Below are 15,622 nucleotides of genomic sequence, written 5' to 3'. Positions count from 1 at the left end.
ACAGGTTGCGGCACTTGCTCACAGCCCACCTGTGAGCCCGAGGGTACGGTCAGAACCCAAGTCTTCTGACTCCACCAGCCATCCCCTTATGTGTCAATAAAAGCATCCCCTGAACTTTGTGGTTACATGAAAGCTGATCTTGAAAGAGGAACAGGGAACTACACTCAATATCTCATAATAACCTATATATGTAACTGAATCACTCTGCTGTACACCTGAAACTAACACAGCATTGTAAATCAACTATACTTCAATGAAAACTGAAATATAAAAAAAAAATTTTAAAGAGGAAAGGAATAAGAGAAGAAAGATCCCTTAGTTGGCATAACAGAATTGATCAATAGAATCTGCTTTCCTAACCTACCAATATGATACAAAATTCTCTGGAGGCCATCCCCTTGTAACTAGCTCATTTACATGTTGTCAGTAATGTAAACAAGAATGAAACAGAAATGAGTTAAAGTAGCATGACCGGTTGAATAAAAGTACTTACCTGCTTAACTGCGTGTCAGTAGGGTCAAACTGAAAATCCGGAAATGAGGCAACTAGTGAACTCTAGAATATTTGATATAATGGACGTTTTGAAAGAATGCTGAAGAGTACTTATTCCATCAAGTTTTGTACTGGTCTTACATGAGTATTTTTACATTTAAATTGACAGCACTTTCTTGTTGATACTAAAAAAAAAGAATGTTGCTGTCAGCAAGCTGTTCCCAAATTAAGTCTGCAAAATTTCAAAGTGTTACTTTATCAAAACAGAAGTTTCAATGAGACATGTATAAAAGGAAAGGGAGTCGGGGTGGGGACGAAAAAAGGAATGAAAAACTCCCATTGGTAGAAGTGTGCTTCAGCGTTGCAGAAAAAAAGCAATTTCACTTTCGGAGACCACTTCAGAAGGTACTCTCGTATATCTTGTTTGATCCTGACCGCCCTGTTAGGTTGGTGGTTTCACCCCTGTTTTACAGCCAGTTTAACAGCTTGGGTAAAGTTAAAAGGTTGGCCCCAGTCTCCCACAAATGGCTGCAGAGCTGGAAGTCAAAGCCTAGTCTCCCAAATGCCTGAGTGCCCAGAACCTCCAGGTTGTCTGGAGCTCACTGGTCATCTCCAATTTCTGAGGCAATCAGTATTTTAAAAAAAAAAAAAAAAAAAGGTACACAGTCAATCCATGTGTTAAATATTTACATTCAACAAGTTAATGTTTAAAGCACAAAAATATTTACTATTCTAAGATAACAGGATATATATATCTAGTCCACCGTGACCTTTGTGGTTCTGTGATAAGACAAATCGAATGGCATCTTTTAATTTGTCGGTTTATCTCGGCAACTGCGTGTCTAACCTGATTTGGAAAGGGCAAAGTCTAAATTCTATCCCTTTGTGAATGGGGGTGAATCCCCAGCACAAATCCCACCCCAGCCCTGGAACTGCTAAACCAGTTGAGCCCAGTGGACCAAGCAGCGACTGGCAGCACAGTGGGGACCACACCATGACCCCGAAACTCCATGGCAACAGCCCTTCTTTGCAGTAGAGGATGTCACGCCCTCCTGGTCAGACCGCCCCATAGGGGCACGTTAATTCACTCCAACATTTCAGGGGAAGCCTAGGCTTGCGGTTTTACCTTTTCCTCAGATTCATCAGTATTTTTAGTGCTCCGTGTCAGGTGGACACTGGGACGTGTTTCCGGAGTACCGAATGAAAGAGCGGAAAGGGACGGAGGACGCGCCCTGCCCGAGGGCCCCCGGCGTGAAGCAGGGGAGAGTAGGCCTCGGGCGGGGACGCAGGCCTGCCTGGCGCCCTGGGCGGGGAGAGCCCTCCAGGCGCAGGAAACCGGAGGCCCCGCCCCCCCGGGAATGCCCCGCCCCGCGCCCTAGCCCCAGCCCCGGAGGGCAGCCTGGCCCCGCGGTCCTAGGGCCGTGGCTCCACTCCTTGGCAACCAAAGGGACGCTTTCTCCTTAGCAACCAGCGAGGCTCCCACCATGGCTGAAGAAGAGGAAGTTGCTGCCCGGACGGAGAAAGTTATCCGGATCCAGAGGGTGTTTATAAACCTGCTGGACTCATACAGCAGCAGAAACATCGGGAAGGTGAGAGGCGGTGGATCACAGGAGAACCCCAGCCCCCAACTTCCAGTCCCCCGCCTCAGCCCCGGAACCCAGCGAGGGCCTGCACCACCGGGCGCTATCAGGGCCTCCCCTAAGGGACCCTCCCTCGTCCTGGGCACGGCCAATGCCCCCTGCTCCCCAGTCTGCACCCAGGCTAGACAAGCGCCCCACCTGGAAGCCCAGGTGTTTGGAGATCTCCGTTCCAGCCGGGGTTCCTCCCCTGTTAATAAGAGGAAACTGAGGCTTCGAGGCAGAAAGGGGCTTGCCCGAGATCACTTAGCGAGTTGGGGGCAGGACCTGGACATAGGGGCCAGGTCTCCGACCTCCTAACCGGGTTCTCTTTCCATTCCCGCCAACTCGTCTGTATCAGGCAACTGACGGAAAAAGAAGTCCAAAACTAAATGCAATGGCATGCAATAGCAAAGCATTAAAAAGACGGGAGTAGTATGAACTTACCTGTGTCTTTCAAAAAGATAGATACAAATATAGAGAAGATAGATAGATAGATAGACAACCTAAATACAGAAAAACGTCTCAAAGGATACACAAGACACTTAACCGTTATCACCTCTGGAGGATGGGAGTCACTCATTCATGAGCTCCTGCTAAAAGGCTGGCACAGTAAATAAGACCAAAAAAGGTTTTGACCCTTGAAGACCCTGCCCCTCTGGAAGGAGACAGACAATAAATAATTACTAGAATAAACAAGATATTTCAATAGGTGATAAGTACTCTGAAGGAAAGAGAATAGAAGAGGTGGACTGGGGAAGAGCGCAGCTGCTTTCTATAGAGTTGCATGAAAGAGCGTTCTTGAAAGGTGACATTTAATCTGACACACACAAGATGAGGGTCCAGCCCGAGGAAATAGTTCCCAGAGGGCACGGCAAAGGCAAAAGTTGCAGAGGACAGAGTGGTGAGGCTGCAGTGAAGCAGGGGCTCCAGGGGACAGCAGGCACCATGCCCAGGACCCATGTGGTTTTGGAGCCCGCACAAATGTTATAATTTCTTTTAAAATAGGAAGGAAGCAAATTAAATTTTAGAGTCAAAGATAGTGTGTCATTATAGATATACAGTCGTAAAGTATCATTTTTAATATACTTTTGGAGGAAAGGGCCTGTGAAAGTCAAAATGTGGCCCAGCTCAGCAACTAAACAGTGCCTCACACGTGGTCAGCAGTTCATCGATATTCATTGTGTAAATTAGCAAAGCAGAGTCGAGCCCAAAGGCCCAGATCTTGTGGGGCTTTGGTCGGGGATTTGGTTTATGTTCTAAATCCATTGATAGCCATTGGAGTACTTAAAAAGGGACGTGGCATGATTGAAATTAGGAGGGAAGGAGGGAAGAGAATTTAACTTTTTACTTTATCCCCTTTTGATCTCTGATTGTTTTTTACAGCATAATATTTTTACAATAAAACTTTTCGTTGGGAGAGATTTTTTCCAAAGCTTATCAATAACAGAATTTCCAGTCATTCCTTAACAAACCAGGACTTGACTTTCTCAAATTCCAAGTAGTTGCTATTGTCTGCACTAAGCAATATGGGAGTAGAAATATAAAGCATCTAAAAAAACGTGGAAACCATGTCTCTTGTCCTCAGGCCTAGCTGGGCAATGCCACCACAGCCCCTTCTCCCCTGGTCTCTGGGTAGTGTGTCAGGGTGGGGCACCTGTGCAGCAGGGGTGTCATTATCAGAAGCTCCAACTTCACCCCTCCCTACCTATGCGATCTTGGGCAAATTACTTATTGCTGGGCCTCAATCTCCTCATCTGTGAAACGGGATAATAAAATTGAATATGTGTGTTTGAGAGGTAAATGAAAATATATATGGCATACTTGGAAAAAATAGATTCCAATAAGAGATTGAACCTGACACCTTGTCTATTAACTTGGACTGCTTTTTTATCAAAATAAAGGGGGTGGGGCATTCTGTTGTGTTTTTACTCCCAAGGAGTGATATCGTCATGATTATTTACACGTTTAAACTATTAAATTATATGTCTAATATATAAATTAAAATTATTTCTCTTTATATATGAAACCCATGAGCATTGCATAAACAACTCACAAAGACAGCTTTTGTAAAACAAAAAAAAGAAACTTTGCCAACCTCATTCTATTTCGTTATTCATAGCCACTGGTCCCATGTGGTTGTGGAACGTTTAAAAGTGTCTAGTCCAGATGGAGATGCACTGTTAGTGGAAAATGCACATCAAATTTCAAACACTTACTATGGGAAAAGAAAACAGTATATAATATCTCAATAATGTTTATATTGATGACATGTTAAACTGATAATGTTTTGGATATACTGAGTTAAACAAAACGTTACCTAAATTTTTAAAAATTTAAACTTTACCTAAGTTAACTTCACCTGTCTCTTTCTCCTTCTGTTAATGTGGTACTAGCAAATTTAAGTTACCTAAGCTGATCGCATTACATTTCTACCTATCTGTTAGACAAAACGACCATTATGAATTTAGCCCAGCTCTGCCTGATGCTAGGGAAGGATAATACCCTTAACGAGCTTTTAAGCTCTCCGAGCCTGAGTTCCTCGCCTACGAAATGTGGAGTCATAATAGTGAATAGACACTTCACTGTGTCGTTGCGGGAATTAAACCAATTTCAATGAGATACCAGTGTACAAAGCATGAGTGGCACCGCTAGCGAGCCTTCAGTAAAGCTCAGGTTTTAGAATCGTCATTCATTGACTGGCCTTACTCTCCGCCGTTCTTAGTATTCAGGAAATTCCTGTTTGCTTGCAGTTTCTCTCTAACTCTGTCGTCGGGGCTTCGCTTGAAGAAATTACCGAAGAGGAGGAAAATCACGATGAAGATAAATCAGCCGTGCCAGGAGCCTCCTCAGCCAACCTGAAGGAAGGCACGTTCCAGATAGTGGGCACGCTTTCCACGCTCGAAACCCCCTGCCCCAACTTTGCCGTGGAGACCTACTATGTAAGTCCAGAGGGACTGCTGAGAGGGGGTGAAGGGGAGGGCCACCCCCTGCTCCGATGCCCTGCCAATGTGTTTGCTCCTTGTCTCCTCTCTCCTGCCAACGTGAGACGGTGGGGAAGTTGAGGAGAGAGGTGAGGGCAGGTCTTCCTCCCGCGACGGAAATTAACAACCCTTGTCTCTCCACTTTCAAGTCTTGCCTGCAGCCAAGAACTTAAATGAGATATTCTTAGAAAGTATGGATCTCATTTGGACTTTCAGACTCATAAGGTTCTCTGCCCTGTATTTAAAATGTATTCTGCCCTGCATCACCCCAACATGGCTCTGGGCCATGGCTGGCGCAATCTCCTTTGGTAATCAGCCACTCAAGGATAACACCATTATATTGCTGTCTTACTGAGAAATACTGCTGCCTTCACAGGACAAATTCTACACAGTCCTCATCCAAGGGCTTAAATACCTGCAAGAAGGGTGACCCTCCCAGCCTAATTCCTCCCATCACCCTGCCTGCAGCCCTCTAGATCCTAGGAGACAGATTTGCACATGCTGTACCCTGGAATAGCCTTCCCTCTTCCCTCCTCCAACCAGCCCTATTCATCCTTCACGATTTAATTTGGGTTGTCTTCTCCTCCAGGAAGCCCTTCATGATTCCCCACTCCCAGTTTAGATTCTGAGCTCTCTACCTGCCTAGATTCTTATACTTTTCTCACTCCATTGTTATTATCTGTCTATTGTGGGTCACACTATTAGTATCTGTTCCTTGAGAGTAGAGACAGCACCCCATTTATTCTCATGTGTATCCTTGCACGGTGACGGACAGCACTGGCCCTCAATAAGTATTTGTCAATGAATGAATGAGTGCCCTCCTACCATCTTTGGGAACTTTCTTCACCACTTACCCCCTTTTACCCTCTTCTGGATCTTCACTCACCACTGACTTCTTTCTTTCCACCTCTACGTATGCTCACATCTTTCTCACTGGAAACACACACACACACACACACACATACACATACACTCTTACTTTGGCCTCCCTGCCTCTTTTTCTGCCCATGGCCCCTGCCACCACTGAACTTGAGAGAGGGCTCAGCCACCTTTGCAGGCCTCACTCCTGCACTCTCCAGCCCCCACCCCTTCACAGGAGATGCCCTGGCCATTGTCACCAGCCAGCCCCTTATTACCAAGGGCCTCTCTTCCCTGCTTCCCAGCAGCAGCCGCTGGCAGACTGCCCTTACGCATCGACTCCTTCCCTTCAAATGCAGTTTTTCTCAGAGCTCCCTCCCTTCTCCTAATAGGCATCCTTTCTAAATCTTATTCAGTCCTATAGCTCCAGCTCCCCTGTACAAGCCAACGCCTTTCAAATTCTTCTCCAGCCCTGTTGACCAACCTGCACATCCAACTGCTTCCTAGTCCACTCCCTGAGATGTCCTGCAGCACTTCTATATCAATTTACCCAGGATGAAGTCTCTCACACTCCTCTACAAAACTACTCTGCTCTGGGGCTTCCCTGGTGGCGCAGCGGTTGAGAGTCCGCCTGCCGATGCAGGGGACGCGGGTTCGTGCCCCAGTCTGGGAAGATCCCACATGCCGCGGAGCGGCTGGGCCCATGAGCCATGGCCGCTGAGCCTGCGCGTCCGGAGCCTGTGCTCCGCAACGGGAGAGGCCACAACAGTGAGAGGCCCGCGTACCGCAAAAAAAAAAAAAAACCCCACTACTCTGCCCTAATTTGTATTAAGGGCCTTGCTGTCTGTTATCAGTTTAGGCTGTTTGGGGCTGCAAGTAATAGGAAAAAAAAAAAAAAAAAGGCAATGCAAATCAGTAGCCAATAAGGAATTCATCAGCTTATGTGGCTGGTGGGCTCAAGGAAGCACCTGCTTCAGGCCTGGCATGACCCAGGGGCTGCAGCTGCTTTTCCTGCCCTTTCCTGGGCTCTGTCTTCCTCTGGGGGGGACTTCATCCTCAGGTTGGCAGCAAGGCGGCAACATTCCAGGGCTTTGCACACAAACGCAGCAACACTGTTGAAGAGAACTTCCAGAAGTTCTCAGAAGAAGGAGGGTGAACATTCCAGCAGCACCCCGCAGGTATCTCCTTGAATCTCAGTGTCTTGAGTTGAGACACGTGCTGATTTCTGAACCAATCACTCACCCTGAGGTCAGTAAGGCCCATCCCTTAAGCTAGAAGGTGGAGTTAATTTCCCACAGGCTGAGAAGGGGCGTATCTGCACAAAATTGGGGTTCTGTTGGGAAAGAAGAAAAGGAGATGGATGTTTGTAGACAACCAAGAGTGTCCTTTACGCCATTCATCACGCACTTGCCCCCATCACAGCTGCAAGCCTGGTATTGCTGTGGGCTCTTGGCTTCCCACTATAGACTGGAAAACACACACACACACACACACACACACACACACACACACATACACACACACACACTGCGAGTGCTGTGGGTTCAGTTTTATTTGGGGTTTACTGAGGGCTATAGCCTGGGAGACAGTCTCTCAGAGAGCTCTGAGGAACTGCTCCAAAGACGTTGGGGTGTGGGGCGTCAGTATGCATATGGTTTGGGTGAAGGGGCCACGTGCAATCAAGTACACGTCTCAGCAAAAGGTCGGTGCTAGTCACAAGGAACAGATCTCTCCAGTCATGACTTTGGTGCTTTTCTGGGTATGAGAAGACACACGATATTGGGTTCGTAATAATTTCTCCTGAAAACGTCTGTCTGAAGTCCTGTTCTGCCAGTTTTTTCCAGAGCACAGAGTGCCTCCTCGCTGACCTCAAATTAAAGAGCTCAGCTTCTTATTGAACATGTTACTAAAGAGGTTTAGTCAAAAAGACCAAAGTCCCTGTCATCATCAGACTCTTCAGGTTCTTCTTTCTTTGCGTCTACTTTCTTCTCCTCAGCGGGGGCAGCAGCGGTGGAAGAGGCAGGACCTCCTGCTGGGGCAGCTCCACCAGCCCCTGCACGCAGATGAGGCTCCCTGTGTGCTGACCTTGGCCAAAGCCTTTGCAAACAATCCTGGCCAGAAAGGTTCAACATTTACACCGGCTGCTTTAATGAGAGCATAGATCTTGTCCTCTGTGACCATCACCTCATCGTCATGTGGGATGAGGGCCGAGCAGATGCAGGCGAGCTCCGAGACGGAGGCCATGGTGCGGGGCCAGTGCTAGGCAGGGGCTGCCAGATAGATAGAGTGAGGGCCTCTCCCCAACACGGCCTTAGCTTCCTTGGAAGGACGGAGCACCTTAGCGGCAGCTGAAGGAAGGGAGGCCTCAACTCGTGTCTTTAATTGCTCTCGAAAGAATGCCTCCTTTCCATTCTCCTGGCTATTTGCGTTGCTTCAGATCTCCATCACTGATCACTCTTTATACCTGAATTTGATTCAGTGAATGAGTATTGAGCACTTTGAAGACCCACAGAAAAACACGGAGCTCACAGCCTAGCAGGAACTCTGCAATGTCAACTAGTGGCTCCAGAGCAGGACAGTGACATGATGACAGAGGTGTGCGCACAGCCGCATCCAGAGCACTCTGAAAAGGGCAGTGTGAATTCTCAGTCTTATCTATAGAGCCAGGCAAATGGAGCTTCAGACTCCTCCCTGCCACACAGAGCAAGGACCCCTAAGCTCCTCTGATCGGGAGATTCTGCACAGCTGGCCCTCCTTTGGGAGCTTGGGCTCTACTGGTGATGCTGGGACTGAGGCTGAACCTCCAGGGCTGAATAGAGCTTTCCATGCAGATAAAGGAACAAGGAAATGACACACAAGGGGGCACCTGGCAAAGTGTATGGTGTGCTTTGGAATAGAAAGCATTGGTATAGCTAGAGCTTGGGTTCTGGGCAGCCAAGGGGAAGAAGCAAGAGTGGTATGAAAGATAAGAGAGAATGGAGGATGGAAAAACATTAGGCTGGTCCAGGTTGTCAAAGGCGCTTTTGCCTGGCTCAGCAAATGGCCTGCTAGTCTGTGAACTTCCCAGGCTCTGCAGAGTGAGCTTGTATTCACCCTTTCAACCCAGCTCAAATGTCAACTCCTACAAGCCATAGTCCCATACTTCACCTAGTCCATTAAACCTCACATGTGCTTCTATGATAGCCCTTTCTACATTGGGGGCTGCCATGTAGGGCTGTACAGGTTGCACACTGCACAAGGATGCCCAGCTATGGGCATGGGTAGGGGCTGAAAAGTGATGTGTTCTGCTGGCTACAGTGTGTCCCAGACTGGGTGCCTTATAATTTTTCCACCAAGAGCAGGTTTTCTTTTTCTAATTTGTACAAAGGCTTCATATGTGCTTAGTTGCACCCTCGTCCACATTAGACCCTAGTTATTTGTTAAAATTTTGCCAACAACACACACACACACAATCTGTAGTATCAACAATCATACATTATTTATTTTGCCTTTCCCCTTGGGGTGAAAATGAGGGCCCACAAATATTTACTGGGGGAACAAATGAATGCACAATCATGGTCACTCAATATCTGGTCAGGATGACCATTCTCTTGAAAACGTGCCTGTTTCATCCTCAATCATTCCAATTATGACTTACCAAGTGTGCGTGTTTTCCTTTGGACACAATGATCACCAAAGTTACTTTCATCCCATATAAGAACTTGGTATTTTTAACCATTAAAAGTTTCTGTTTTTTTTAAAATACTCCCTGCTGTCAACTGTAATAAGGTACCTTACATCTCGAATGAGACCAGATCAATTCCATTTTGAGGATTCTGAAATAATCCATATTAATCACTTATCAGCACTTCCGAGTGATTCATGATCTATAGTTGCTCAAAGAAACTTGCATAGAGCTTGAGTTTGTTTTAAATGCCTCACACATTTTCTTCCAGTGGGTTCTAATTCTTTCCTCCTGAATCGGGGTTTAAACAGCATGCAGAAGTAGTACCTAAGATCATTATGCAATTTTCTTATTCATCTGTTCCGGGCTATTTACATAAACTTTGTTACTTGAAAACTACACACAGAAGAGAACCAAAATTTCATTTTAAATAAAAAAATCCTTCTGCGAATGTTTCCTGTGGGACTATCCAGGCAACATATCTCATTTGGAAATTGTCACTCCCATCTAAATATTAAGGTTACTTTGTTCGCTTCTTGCAACAAATGACTGTCAACTTTCTTTTTCAGGCTATCTCTCAAGAAGACCTTCTCATGCACCTGCTGGAGTGTGATGTTATCATTTATAACATCACTGAGAACCCCCAGCAAGTGGAGGAAGCCATCTGGGCAGTCTCTGGTCAGTGAGATGCACCCTTGATCTCCAGGGACGGGACTTTTTACTTTACCTAAGAGTCATCTCAGGAACACTAGGCAAATTAGGACCGTGGAAGAACTGATCTGAAATTCACCTAAAACAGGAAGTGAAATCAGACTAGTGGATACACCTGTGGATAGCATTAAAGCATAAAGGGAGGCATATGAAAATATGTAAGAGTTGGGCTTCCCTGGTGGCGCAGTGGTTGAGAGTCCGCCTGCCGATGCAGGGGACACGGGTTCGTGCCCCGGTCTGGGAAGATCCCACATGCCGCGGAGCGGCTGGGCCCGTGAGCCATGGCCGCTGAGCCTGCGCGTCCGGAGCCTGTCCTCCGCAACGGGAGAGGCCACAACAGTGAGAGGCCCGCGTAACGCATAAAAAAAAAAAAAAAAAAAAAAAAAAAAGAAAATATGTAAGAGTTTATGTGAGGGACTTCCCTGGTGGTCCAGTGGTTAGGATTTTGTGCTTCCAGCAGCGGGCATGGGTTCCATCCCTGGTTGGGGAAAAAAGATCCCACATCCCACATAATGTGCAGGGTGGCCAAAATAAATTAATACATAAAAATAAAGTTGATGTTTACTGCATTTGACAGTGTTTCTTATTATATATAAAAAAAGAAGAGTTTATATGAACAAAAATCAATTCATATTGGGAATTCCCTGGCGGTCCAGTGGTTAGGACTCTGAGCTTTTCACAGCGGAGGACCTGGGTTCTATCCGTGGTCCGGAAACTAAGATCTCTGCAAGCCATGTGGCGCAGATAAAACAAAAAACAATCCGATTCATGTTGGAAGTGGTTAGGAGCTCCACCAACAGCAGCTAGGGACAAGACTTTTATAGAGAAAAGCAGTTATTTGACTGGCTGTAACTTAAGTGTTTCCCTTATTTGGGAGAGCCTAGTTGACTGTTTGTGATTAGCTGTTCTTAGGTTTGGGTTTGCTTATTTATGCTGCTAAGCTATTAGGACCACCTCAATCTAATGGCTTCCTTGTTTAATTAATTTAGCAACAGGAGCTTCCGAAGAATAGAATTTGTAAATTGAAATATAGTGTACGATATTATAAGTTATAGGTGTACAATACAGTGATTCAAAATGTTTAAAGGTTATACTCCGTTTATAGTTGTTGTAAAATACTGCCTGTTCCCTGTGTTGTACATCATATCCTTGTAGCTTATTTTATACCTAATAGTTTGTACCTCTTAATCCTCTACTGCATGAAGCCCCTCCCCCTTCCCTCTCCCCACTGGTAACCACTACTTGTTCTCTATATCTGTGAGTCTGCTTCTTTTTCGTTATAGTCACTAGTTTGTTGTATTCTTTAGTAATATCATACAGTGTTTGTCCTTCTCTGTCTGACTTATTTTACTTGGCATAATATGTCCATCCATGTTGTTGCAAATGGCAAAATTTCATTCTTTTTTATAGCTGAGTAGTATTCCATTGTATATATATTCACCAATTTTTCTGTATCCATTCATCTGTTGATGGACCTTAGGTTGCTTCCATATCTTGCCAATTATAAATAATGCTGCTAGGAACATTGGGGTACATGTATCTTTTGGAATTAGTGTTTTCGTTTTTTTAGATATAGACCCAAGAGTGGAACTGCTGGGTCATATGGTAGTTCTGTTTTTGGTTTTTTGAGAAACCGCCATACTGTTTTCCATAATGGCTGCACCAATGTGCATTCCCACCAACAGTGCATGAGGGTTCCCTTTTCTCCACATCTTCGCCAGCACTTGTTGTTTGTTGTCTTTTTGATGATGGCCATTCTGACAGTTGTGAGGTGGTATCTCTGTGGTTTTGATTTGCCTCTCCCTGATGATTAGCCATGTTGAGCATCTTTTCATGTGCCTGTTGGCCATCTGTATGTCTTCTTTGGAAAGATGTCTACTTAGTTCTTCTGCCCATTTTTTAATCTGGGTCGTTTGTTTTTTTGATGTTGGGTTGCATGAGCTGTTTATATATGTTGGATATTAACCCCCTATCATTTATATCATTTGCAAATATTTTCTCCCATTCAGTAGGTTGTCTTTTCATTTTGTCAGTGTTTTCCTTTGTTGTGCAAGAGCTTTTAAATTTAATTAGGTCCCATTTGTTTATTTTTGCTTTTATTTCCTTTGCTTCAGGAGAGAGATCCAAAAATATACTGCTACAATTTATGTCAAAGAGTGTTCCGCCTATGTTTTCCTCTAGGAGTTTTATGGTTTCTGGCCTTACATTTAGATCTTTAATCCATTTTGAGTTTATTTTTGTGTATGGTGTCAGGGAGTGTTCTAATTTCATTCTTTTACATGTAGCTGTCCAGTTTTCCCAACACCATTTATTGAAGAGACTGTCTTTTATTGCCTCCTTTGTCATAGATTAACTGACCGTAAGTGCATGGATTTATTTCTGGGCTCTCTATTCTGTTCCATTGATTTATGTGTCCAAAGAATAGAATATTTTTAATCATTGAAAGAAATGAAACGTTAACTTTCAAAATTCAACCTTTATTCATTCCACAGGCATGGCTTAAGGAGGTGGGGTTGAACGTATTGGGGAGATACAAAGACAAATTTAAAAAAAAATGATACCCTCAAGGCTCTTGTAGGCCCACAAGAGAGCTAAGGGACTCGGGAGAAACTTTCATGCAGGGCAGAGAATGGCATGTTGACACAAAAGCTATCACAAGATGGATGTGACTTTAGGAGGAGAGGAATTATTTAGCTTAAAATTTTTTTTTATTTTTGGCTGTGTTGGGTCTTTGTTGCTGCACGGTGGCTTTTCTCTAGTTGCGGCGAGCGGGGGCTGCTCTTCGTTGCGGTGCGTGGGCTTCTCATTGCAGTGGCTTCTCTTTTTGCAGAGCACGGGCTCTAGGCACGCGGGCTTCAGTAGTTGTGGCGTGCAGCCTCAGTAGTTGTGGCTTGCGGGCTCTAGAGTGCAGGTTCAGTAGTTGTGGCTCACGGGCTCTAGAGCGCAGGCTCAGTAGTTGTGGCACACGGGCTTAGTCGCTCTGCGGCATGTGGGATCTTCCCAGACCAGGGCTTGAACCTGTGTCCCCTGCACTGGCAGGCGGATTCTTAACCACTGCACCACCCGGGAAACCCCAGGAGAAAAGGAATTATTTCTAACTGTGAGGATTTGATTCAGTTCAACAAGTGTTCCCCAATAGCAAGGGTCAGGAAGGGGTCACAGAGAACACTTTCGTATTTTAAATGCATTGAAAAAGGTAATGAACTCTAAGGGACAAGATGATGTTTAGCAATTTGGTGCTTTGTGATTCATCTCCTTATTAAGTCCGGATCAAAGGAGAGAGCAAATCAGCTTATTTGAATTACCGTTCTAGGCTAGGAGGCAGCCAAAAAGACACAAGCACCTTACTTTGCAGTATTTTTTACACTTCAGTATGCTGGTTTTTGGCAGATTAGTTCAGGCGTCAGCAAACTTTTTCTGTTAAAGGCCAGATAGTAAATATGTTTAGCTTTTCAAGCCAACTCCTCTGCTGTTGTAGCAAGAAAGCAACTATAGACAATATGTAAATGAATGGGCTGGGTTCCAATAAAACTCTATTTACAAAAACAAGCGGTACATTGCCAACCCCTGAATAAGACCAATAGCAAAGCTATATTTTGGCTCATGTTCAGAGAAATGGAATGAAGCCTCAGTAATGTCTGTACCATATTCAGAGAAATCATGATGAAAAAGTACTCTCTGTGGATGTGCTGGAGTCCTCAGGAGCTTACAATGTTTGATTTCTCATTTATCCCTGTGGGCCTAAGTTTCATTCAGTAAGAGACAAATCAATAACATGAACAATGTGTTGTCTTTTGAAACAGAGCTTTTTAAACGCCTACTCTCCACATTTTTATCCCTTTGCAAATATTTACAAATGGTGTGTAATTGCACGTTCTAAGATAATTTCACCACCTAAAATAATAATCAGACCTAATGTTTATTGAGTTCTTATTTTGTGCCAGTCTTTGGAAATTGCTTTTTTTCTATATAATGTATACTCACAATTTTCTTTACATTTTAATTTTTTTTTCTGAAATAAAACCTGGACATGTTTTGAAAGTTAAAAAGCACAGTAGGATTTAGAATAAAAAGCAACAATTCCCTGCATTTCTTTTCCATCCCACCTCTACTGTTCAAAAGGAACTTTGGGCTTCCCTGGTGGCGCAGTGTTTGAGGGTCTGTGCCCCGGTCCGGGAGGATCCCACATGCCACGGAGCGGCTGAGCCCGTGGGCCATGTCCGCTGGGCCTGTGCATCCGGAGCCTGTGCTCTGCAGCGGGAGAGGCCGCAGCGGTGAGAGGCCCGCGTACCGCAAAAACAAACAAACAAACAAACAAAAAAGGAACCTCATTTAACCCACTTGTTCCTTTTAATACACAAAAATGCCTGCACTGATGTCCTCTGATTATGAACTTTAGACATTAACCACTGAGTTCCTGCTATGACAGATGAGCTTCAGCACCTAATAGGATGTCTCCCACTAATCATCAAGGGAACATAGTAGTTCTCAAACTTTGATACTGCATTTCCTTTCATGAGCTTTAAAATCTAGAGTATGTTCTATATTGCTTCCTAAGACAATTTTATTCTCTATTTGGTGAAAAACTTTTAAATGGGTTACCTCTTTTTTGGGATACGAAGTGTTTGTGTCTGTAAGAAAGTATAGCCCTTGGTCAGTCATGGGGGACTGGGTGAGTGGGGAGGACATGGGGTGGGTGGGGCTATAGAGAGAATAGTAGAGGGAACTTTCTCACTTTACCTCAGGTACTTTCTGAGATTTGGGGAGTTTTCTGTTTTTGTTTTTACAATGGATATGTATTCCTTCTTAATGATGTTTTATTGAACGATTTTCAAACATTTTAATATAAAAGAATTCTTCTACCTTGCCTTTCACAAATACTATCAAAGGAAGGCAAAACTGGAGAAAGAAATGAAATATAAGAAATGCAAGAAAACGTTTGTATATATGGATAAAATGTGCTGCTCGTTCACAAGTGAACAAGCAGATCGTTTTAGACCCATTCAAATGATCACAAATAAAAAAGGATAACCCAGTTAGAAGACCTCTAAGTGTGCCAAGCATTCACAAAATAGGCCAGTCTGAGGCACAGCAGAGCAGGAAGGGTAAAGAACAAAATTAAATTGAAGAGGCGGTTTTTGTTAATAGAATAAAAATAGAAACTAAAGTTAACATTTCATTGGGATTAATATGTGGACATAGTGTTCTTTTTTTTTTTTTAAATCTTTACTGGAGTATAATTGCTTTACACTGGTGTGTTAGTTTCTGCTTTATATCAAAGTGAACCAGCTATACAT

The 15,622-nt window shown here is 44.4% G+C and overlaps 1 protein-coding gene across 4 annotated transcripts in view; it reads left to right on the top strand.

Annotated features, from left to right (window-relative positions):
- Positions 1–1,934: 1,934 nt before the first annotated feature.
- AK7 (adenylate kinase 7) overlaps positions 1,935–15,622 on the top strand; it is a 55,468-nt gene continuing 41,780 nt past the window's right edge. For 3 of the 4 annotated variants that reach the window (XM_065872050.1, XM_065872051.1, XM_065872049.1), the window contains exons 1-3: positions 1,977–2,081; positions 4,862–5,050; positions 10,184–10,292. In XM_065872050.1, the coding sequence (XP_065728122.1) occupies positions 1,977–2,081; positions 4,862–5,050; positions 10,184–10,292 (403 nt within the window). Of the gene's footprint in view, positions 2,082–4,861; positions 5,051–10,183; positions 10,293–15,622 lie in introns of all 4 variants that reach the window. The other variant, XM_065872048.1, reaches the window with a different exon arrangement.

The sequence above is a fragment of the Phocoena phocoena genome, chromosome 2 (genome assembly GCF_963924675.1).
Source record: "Phocoena phocoena chromosome 2, mPhoPho1.1, whole genome shotgun sequence".
NCBI classification, from domain to species: Eukaryota; Metazoa; Chordata; class Mammalia; order Artiodactyla; family Phocoenidae; genus Phocoena; species Phocoena phocoena.
Note: the sequence above shows the minus strand (reverse complement) of the source record. Positions and strands in the feature narration are given on the sequence as shown.